Source organism: Anoplolepis gracilipes, chromosome 7 (genome assembly GCF_047496725.1).
Source record: "Anoplolepis gracilipes chromosome 7, ASM4749672v1, whole genome shotgun sequence".
Taxonomy (NCBI): Eukaryota; Metazoa; Arthropoda; class Insecta; order Hymenoptera; family Formicidae; genus Anoplolepis; species Anoplolepis gracilipes.
The window spans coordinates 11151831-11161445 of NC_132976.1; the positions used below are offsets into that span (position 1 = coordinate 11151831).

Here is a 9615-nt window from a genome sequence, read left to right on the forward strand (position 1 = left end):
ATATAAGTACATAACATCTTTTTATATAATTTAATATAAATTATTATGGTATCAAAATATGAATTTGTGTAAAAAACCTGGATATTGGCCAAAGCTACGAGAAATTTAAAAGTGTTTTATTAGTATAGTTATTACTAGTGCATCATTTAAACTTTACTATTATAATCTTATTAAGTATATTATAACTATACTATATTATAATATACTTATAAGATAAGTAAAATATAAAAAGTTTATAATTTTAAAAAAACATGCATGTATAATATCTATTATAAAGATATTATATAAAAAACAGACAACTGAACTTATCTGAATGAGTTTAAAAAAATTAATCATTAAAAAATTGAAGAGACTTTTGTTAGCAGTAAAAACAATTAATATATTCAAAAAGATAAGAATTGTCGGTATTTTAATTAATAATAAAGTTTAAAAAATTGAAAAACAATTTGTTTATGCAATTTTTATAAAATATGTATATATTCAGTAGGTATATCGCATTCTGTATATCGTATTCGCTTTTTATATCTTGAAAGTGAAAAGGCGCGATCAAAATTACAACAGGTAAATATCAAAAACTAACTCTATATTCTATAATAAAAGAACTAGATTTATAATTTATTTATAGTTTATCGGTAAATTGATTTTATGAATCAATAGATATTAAATACTGTTTTCTTTACCCAATATCTGTATCGTACATACATCGCTATTAGTGGCGAAAATTGTTAAGATAAGAATATGTTCGAAGTTCATAAAACTGATGTTTTAGACTCTTACCTGAAGGAAAATTACTCATTATTCAGATAATGATTTGTGCCTCACCTGTGATAATTACAATTAAAATAATAGATAATTAGTGTCTTCGCCACTTTAAAAATATTTTTAGCACATTAATTGCATAAAGTGCATAAAATGTTGATAATTTACAAAACAAAGTTTTAATACGTAACGTAATTTCATAAAAAATTTTGTTATAAAAAATGCAAAGATGTCAAGTAATTTTGCAATATACAATCACCTGTGATAATTACAATTAAAATAATAGATAATTAGTGTCTTCGCCACTTCAAAAATATTTTTAGCACATTAATCGCATAAAGTGCATAAAATGTTGATAATTTAAAAAACAAAGTTTTAATGCGTAACGTAATTTCATAAAAAATTTTGTTATAAAAAATGCAAAAATGTCAAGTAATTTTGCAATATACAATTAATATTATTATTGCATACATAATACATCTATGCAAAAATAATACTATTATAACAGAAAATTTATTCTAAATTATTTTAAAAATAGTATTTTTATGCTAATATATGTTTGCAAGTTTCAGCGCATAGTGTTCCTATGCCTACATAATATTCCATGTTTATATTATGTATGTACATTTATGAACATAAAACATAAAAACAATAAATTTCAAAGATCAAAAAACAAGAAACTATTTTTATTAAAAAATGCTATTTTTCAAAAATTTGGCTTAAAAATAATATAAAATTAAATCATTATCTTGGCCATTGAAAAAGAAGATATTTAAAATAATTTCAAGATTATATGAATGATAATATCTTGGCGATAAAAATTAGAAAACATATGGTCTGATAATACTTGAGTCCGTGTAAATACTTCAAAATATATATGCCTTCAAAACATATATTGTATAATCCCTCTCTTTTATAATTTAATCTTTAAACAATCTAAAATTGTTAGCCTGTTGACGCTACTAATTATCTCAAGTGTTTTTTCCGAAGTGGCTTTCTGTAATATAAAAGATATCATCAGTTTTTGGCCAATGACATCACAAATGGTTCTAGAAACTACGATCTGACTAATACGGAAAAATTTAAGAAACCAGACAATTCTATATTTACAGAAGATTTATAAATTAGTCGCTTCTTGATCGCATGAATGTTTTTTATAACTAGAAAAAAAGGTGATAAAATATTTTTTCTCTCCATTAAGAATGTTAAATACTTGATAATAATCTTCAATATTTCTCTTGTTTTATAAACTTCTACAATTCTACTGCATAATTTTACTGCAAAATTGTTATTATTCACACGTTTAATAATTGATTATAAATTATATATAATGTCAAGGAAAAGTTAGTGCGTTTATATGTAAATAATCTGTACAAATGACTGACAATGAGAGAAGTATCTATGATGTTTCAAAGGATTTCTGTTTAGTAAATAATTAATTAATTCGTATATTGTTACTTATTTATATAAAATATTAGATTAATAAGCAGTAGAAAAGAAGCAAGAACAATGAATACCGATTGCAAACAAATTGTGTATAAAACAATTATTCTTTATGCGTTTCCCCTTTCTCTTAATCTTATTCATTTGCCAAGGCCATCCAGTTTTAAATGCGGAACTGTTTTCATCTTCCTGTAGACGTCATTTAAATATATACAGATTTTCGTACATTCTACTGGCTCGTAAATATATTCTGACTAATCATTTTTTTCATTATTCATTCTTGCATCATTTTTCAAACATATCGCGTATGCATTGCATAGCTTGATGCGCCCAGTATCGCAATTTTTTATAATTACAACTTAGCTCATTGATTTTGGTGTAAATATTTCGTATAAATGTTGAGTAAACGAAACATAAAATTGTTCTAGCATTCTTCAACATTATGCACGATAAATCTGTGGCTTATATATGTAAAATAAAATTATATATAAAAAAATTAAACCTTAATAACTTTTTTGTAAACAATCTAATAACTAGATTAAACTTGTATTTTAATCTAGTTATTTTTAAAATTGTATTGTAACTGTTATTACTTTATGCTAATGACAGAAATCTGTTTTGCGACATCTAGACGCCACAGCGTTTATAAAAAAAATTAGAATGTGTTATCGATATCTCATAATCGTCTCGGCTTTAAAAGACATTTCCAAGCATGCAATTGGTAATCATTGTGGATACGAAGATATATTTGAGTGTCCTCTATCTTGACAAAACATTCACGTCTTTGTGTACATATAACATTGTGCGCATTTTAATAAAACTGTGGTGACAAATGCGCAATACGATAGCAAGGTATCAACATTTTTCATTCTAGGTATAAAATCACGCATACATACAAGTAACGATAAATTTTGAAATAAAAAGCATTTACTTTATGGTACAAGTAATATAGATAAATCCAGCCACATAATCGGTTTTACGTTTGTAATATTACTAAAAAATGATTATTTTATAATCAAGAAACTTTACCTTATGATGCGAAATTTAATCGAATTATTAAAATAATATAAAATTTTACAGATGAGAAAATTATTATGCTAATATATAAAAAAAAGAAAATTCTGAAACAGAAGAAACACGTTAGCTAAAAATTAAGAAATCTATAAAATATTATAAACTATTTCGCAATTTTTACTTAATACCCATAATTTACCAACTCTGTACATATTCAGCAAATGGAAAATTTTAAACTCTTAACAAATATTTGCAAGACTGGTCAAGATATCTTATGTTCATATTGCCATCAGGAAGGAGCGATACAGTGGCCTTGTAGTGGCGAACGACACCTTATCACTTGGCTAAAATGTTTCAGCTGGAAAATCACGTACACATTATTGACTAAAAAAATATAGTTATATCTAAACACAGATCGATCTCTTGACAAACAATATTAACCATGCTTACAGATCTTTATCACAAATCCGAGCTTAACATTAAGATAAAAACGGCATATATATGTCCATATTATTAATTTGTAAGCATACAAATAATATATTTCAATAAAGTGGAGTAAAGTAATGCAACTTGCAATTCATTAAATATCGCAACAGGATTCATAAAATTGCATAGAATTTATATATTAAATAAATTTTTTAATTGATCGTAATTAAATCATAACAGTTTATGCCATCATCGAAAATTAAGATCACTATAATGCATTATATATTATATTAACAAATAAAAATATCAGATTATCTTGTAACACACACAGTTATACTTTTAACTTATATTCATGTGATAAAACTCATTAATGATAACAATTAAAAAAAAGAGTATGTACAAAATAATTAAAATATAAAAATTAATAAATAACATGTGAATAAATAATTTTTGAGATTTTATAAAGAGATATTTTAAAATGTATTCTTTTAAAATCGCTTTTTTAAGTAAAATATAAGTTAAAAAATATTATATCTACACAAGATAAAAAAAGGAGACATATTGGCATTAATATTAAAACTGATATTATTAGATAAATGATAATATTCATATTCAATTTATGTTAAATCAAATCAATAATTCTGTAACTTGTATAGTATACTAATACATTATCATGAATATGAAAAATATTTTAAAATATACCAAACTCTTGAATATTCACCAATGTCTCATCTAAAAATATGTCTTCCTAGAGTAAAACCATTAATAAAAAATAATTTAATATTGTTAATTATTGTATTAATTAAAATTCTATAAGAAATGAAAAGATATACCTGATATTATATGAAAACAGTTTTAAACTATTCAATCAGTGTCACACATAGATATATAAAATTATGCCTCTCTCGTGTCCAATAATTGGGTGAACAAATTATTTAATATTGCTAAAAATTTGAACCTAATAGAAAATGCATGTGTATGCTCATAACTATGAAATGGTTTAGAATAAATAGAACTCCTAAAAACCAGTATCTTTTGATTGACTATCTTGCCTTTGTTTCAATAACTATTTTTCTTAAATATACCTTTAAATAATATTTATCTATACAAGAAAGAATAATGTAATTAATGTATTTCTAATTAGATATTAAAAGTATAATATGTACATGAAAAAATTATGTTTATTCACACGATTTATCTCGCATTACTACATTTTTATATATAGATAAAATATATATCAGAAATTGAATAATATTTATATGCATTAAATTATTAAAATTGACATTTTGGTTTTAGCTGAAAATATGTAATGACTCTGATAGATAAATCTTATAAATTATTATACATTTTATTCACTGTACATATATACATAGTAAGTCTTAATTCAGCAGAAACCTGTCAAAATTCCTGAAACTTTCATGCCGTTACCGCAATAGGTTTTTGAATCTTTTCTTTTGTACGATTCTCCTCCTCTGGCAAATCCTTTGGCACATCTGGTAATGTAACATCAACTGGTACTTCAGGAGCTTTCTCGTTGATCTCTGTTTCTAACAAAGCATCCAATTCTGCTTCGATTTCATCTTCATCGATATTGTCTTCTGCAGTGAGTGTTGATGACAATATTTCATCTATTTCTCTCTGCTTTTCAACACCTTCTCTCGTTTCATCCATAATTTTTTCAATTTCATCAATAGACAGCAAATCGTGTAGCTGTTTTAATGCAGTATTACCAATTTTTAGGCCATCGACAACTTTTATCTCAACTTGGGCATATTCCAAATCATGGACCATACGCTCAAGGTTTTCTAACTGACCATCTGTACGTGACAAAACTTGTTCTTGATATTTCTTTTTCCGTAACAAAAGCAATGCACGACTGCAAAAATAATGAATTGCATAATAATTTTGACAAAGTATACAAATTTCGATTCCAAGTTCATTAATTTATATAATATTAATTGAATAAACATATGCAAAAAAGATTAAAAATTGACAAGACGCACTTATAGATATGCGTTATAATCAAATAAAAAACATACAGTAAATAATTGTAAAATATATTAAACTTATATACACAATATATATATGTATAAAATCAATGATACAAATAAATATTAATATATATTAATCCAAAATAATGAAATATTAAAAAATATAAAGTACTTACTCTTTCTTTCCATTTTTCAAAAGTTCTTTTGCAAGTAATCGTTCTTTTTCCAAACTTTGTTCAATTTTTCTCTGGTACTGTTTAATTTTATCTCTTGCTTGTTTTACTTGCTGCAAAAATATAAAAGATTAAATGACAATGCTTGTCTTTGACAGTTTCGAGGTTATAATATATACTATATAAATTACATTTATATATTACGTATCCAACATCATGTTTTTCATTTGTATCGCTAATCAAATAATTATTAACAATTTGTAAGCAAAGTCAAATTTCATCATTGCTAAAAGAATGATTTAGCAAATTTAGATAAAAGGGTAAAGACGATTCCTTACCAGGATTGCTTTGTCCTGCTCGGTAACACGGCTCGGTTGCTTCTTCTTTGCGAAGAAGATTCCCATTTTCACTACGATATCACGGAATCGCGAGTTGAATATTCCGTTCACTCGCGAGTCACGTCGCGTCACGTCTCGTTTGACAGTTTGCCGAAAGCGTATCGAAATAACCTCCAAAGATAATCCCCCTGTGACCTCTCAACCGGTCGGTGGCCATGTTGGACTAATCGAGATAGATGTTTGCGATTCTCGATGCGAGCGCTGCTTACGTCATTGCTGATTTAGCGGCAAAATAGCGGAGGAAGTGGCAGTGTCGACTCGTTCTTAAAGTATGTTAATTTTGTGTTTCGCGAGTATATTTAATACGTAAAGTGCGCGACAAGTGTTTGTAAATAGTAAATGTACAGTTTTTTAGTATCACAGATAAAAATTATAAGTTTTTTGAGTGATAAAGTACTAAAAATAAAACTGCATGAACCGGTAGCTACAGCGAGCGCGTCCATGATTACGTGCGCGAGGTGAGTTAAGAAATAATTCGACAAAATTTTATTTATCTCAACATGATCTTTCAATCTAGGTAATTATATTTATTAGTATAAGATTGTAATTTGTATCCTTTAATTTAAATATCAATACTAAGTAATTTTGCGGAATTGATATTTGGATATCAAATGCACACGATAATAAATCTTATTACGCTTGTTTGAGAAAAAATTGATATAAAATTTGATGTAAGAACTTTTTGTGTGCATAGCATAATTATTCCAATTCTTAAATCGATGTAATACTAGATTTTCAAATCTACAATCTTACAAAAATATATATGATATATATACATATATTTGGAAATTTTTCATTAAATTTTCATTAAATATTATATTTATAGATATATATTTTTCTACTTATATATATATATATATATATATATATATATATATATATTTTCGGATTATACATACATAACAAACGTACACATACACATACACACATTGTTTTATTTAATATATATATTTTTTTTTGTTTTGTTTATATATTCAATGTCTTAACATAATATTTAATATGAAGTACATAATCTTTGTAATTTTTAATGATAAAGAAATGAAAATTTTAAGAAAATAAAAATTAATTATCTTATTAGGTTATTCAGTTTTTTATTTTTATTCTTAATTAATTAAATCTAGCACTTGAAACTTAAGAAGCTCTGTGTTTTTCTTTCGTATGAATAAAAAACATTAGAAAATGTAAAAAAAAAGATTTTTTGTAGAGAAAGTTGTATTAAAAAAATTTTGAAAATATTTTCTTTACTTACTTCGAAAAATACTTGGAAAATCAAAGAATTTTCAGAGAATTTTTTTATAAGATTTGAGTAGAAACTCTGTTTAAAATGATAGTAATTAATATCTTGAAAGGGGAGTAGGAAATAATAAATCACAAAGACGTTAGATTGAATTGAACAATGTCCATTATATTATATATTTTATTCCCACATACACACGGCACGTTGTGAACCTTTTCTTAAATATTAATAATATTATCATAATAATAATAATAATAATAATCGTCATCATCATCATCATCATCTTCATCATCATTATCCTTGTCATCGTCGCAATGATAATAATTTCAATAATCATAAGTAAACAATAATAAACATAATAATGTGAATTCATGAGTTATATTTATATTTATGTATATATATATTTATAATAAATCATATCGCAATAATCATCGCATATCATATAATATATATTTATATGTACAGAGGGGTATAATATTGTTATTCTTTATTAGTTTAATATTTATAATCGCAATATTATATTTATTTTTGTTTGTATACATACACAATTAATTAGATTATCGGCCCTCGTTCACGCCTCATGGCGGATAATTTCTCACTTTCTATCTTTTGTTCCTATCTCGCGTTTTTCCCACTTAAATATCCCGGGACCGAGTATTCTTTCATAATCGCTCGAGTATCGCGCAATCGACCGATCTCAATATTTCTTTTCTCATTTGAGAAAAGTATCGTCGACGTATGCGATGAAATTATTTTAATCGATCGGATCAATCGATCGATTCGCTTCCTCGAACGCAATCTCGGCGCTCCGCGATCGTTTTGTGTTTATCTTACAAAACATCCATTATAGTCTGGCCGCTTTTGGACAGAGAATCGATCTTTCATTCGTCTAACTTTCGCTCTCAAATCTTGCTCGAATGATTGAACAGGTGTATCGATTTCTCGCAACAATCGTGATCGCGAACATTTAACATTCGCGAAAAAAGAATCGCTCGATTCTCCCCCCAGCAGCGCGCCTTTCATAAATATTCTGTACAATGTTATAATTATTATAAATCATCAATATATCTTATATAGTCTTATCATTATGTCATTATTATCGGTAGTGTAAAATTGAAACTTTTACGTACTTACGTAGATTAGATTAGCGTCTGCTCGCCCGCTCGCTAGCAGGCGGCCTATTGTTATGTGTATATATATCATTTTTTGTTCTTTTTCTTTTAAGTCGATACATAATCGTATAATTTAGTATGTCACTATATGTACTGTAATCGTTTACGATTAGTAAGAATATGTAAAATTGGTATTTCATCTTATCCCTTGGCTTGCTCGTTTATAATTCAATAAATCTCGTTTAAGCATCCACATAATCGTTTAATATACATGGAATTAAAAGGGGCTTAGTTATTGCTTGTTATATTGCAAGTTTCCTCATTGCAAGCTATATGCCATGCCGTCGAGCTTTTTCACCATTGCTCCTCTTTACCGCTACTGCGATTCTTTCGCTGCGAATCACAGAAAGTATGCCCGAAAGTTTGGTTTTCCTCTCGTTCGCTACATATGTCCGATATGAATAATAAGACGTTATTAAACCTAACGTACAATATTTGTCGAATTATTATAATTTGTAGTCGTAGAAACAAATCGGAACTTGTTTTAAAATGTCTAGAGTCGTCAATGGTTTCTTAATTCATCAATTGGCGTCGTGTGTGTATGTGTATGAAAAAATAATAACACTAGAAAAATTTATAAATCGCTCAACTCTCAATAACAATATAATGCAAACAAATTGCTAATATGATTATGGATCATTCTGCATATATAATTTTCTGAAAAATATACAGGCTTATAACATTGCACATGAATGATGCGTTTCAGTATGCAATTTCTGAAATAATATATTTACACATAATTTAAAAAAAAATATTAGAAATCTAAAAAAGACTATATATTTGACAGCACCGTCATTATTGTAATTTCCCATAAATAATAATTTTATTAGTTGTTATTTATTGCACAGGAAAATAAAATAGAACAATTTAATATTAATATTACATTATTAAGCCGTGTTACATGTCACAGATCCATTTGATATGTAAATTCTAATACATGCAAAAAATCAACTTTTCTTGCTTTATAGTTTTATAATCAAAATAATGTGTATGTAAACTGTA

The 9615-nt window shown here is 26.3% G+C and overlaps 1 protein-coding gene across 3 annotated transcripts; it reads right to left on the reverse strand.

Moving 5' to 3' along the window:
• Positions 1 to 1527: 1527 nt before the first annotated feature.
• Positions 1528 to 6370, reverse strand: Vps20 (vacuolar protein sorting 20). Of its 3 annotated transcripts, XR_012047092.1 has the most exons (5): positions 6145 to 6370; positions 5810 to 5919; positions 5038 to 5518; positions 3232 to 3574; positions 1528 to 1756 (listed from the first exon to the last, which is right to left on the reverse strand). XR_012047092.1 is itself a non-coding variant. In XM_072896401.1 (4 exons), the coding sequence occupies exons 1-3, from the start codon at positions 6208 to 6210 to the stop codon at positions 5059 to 5061; spliced, it is 636 nt and encodes a 211-aa protein (XP_072752502.1). In that variant the 5' UTR covers positions 6211 to 6370; the 3' UTR covers positions 4476 to 4744; positions 5038 to 5058. The 3 variants fall into 3 exon arrangements, 2 of the variants coding, with proteins under 2 accessions (XP_072752502.1, XP_072752501.1); XM_072896401.1 differs by lacking the exons at positions 1528 to 1756; positions 3232 to 3574 and adding an exon at positions 4476 to 4744; XM_072896400.1 differs by lacking the exons at positions 1528 to 1756; positions 3232 to 3574 and having other exon boundaries at positions 4819 to 5518.
• Positions 6371 to 9615: the final 3245 nt, after the last annotated feature.

What these genes read in the sequence shown, in the direction of transcription:
- Vps20 (XM_072896401.1), bottom strand. Translation starts at nt 6,210, where the DNA reads ATGGGAATCTTCTTCGCAAAGAAGAAGCAACCGAGCCGTGTTACCGAG. An exon ending in AGCAGGACAAAGCAATCCTG is followed by an intron (nt 5,920 to 6,144) that starts GTAAGGAATCGT and finishes ATATTTTTGCAG; the next exon opens with CAAGTAAAACAAGCAAGAGA. An exon ending in TTGAAAAATGGAAAGAAAGA is followed by an intron (nt 5,519 to 5,809) that starts GTAAGTACTTTA and finishes TTATTTTTGCAG; the next exon opens with TCGTGCATTGCTTTTGTTAC.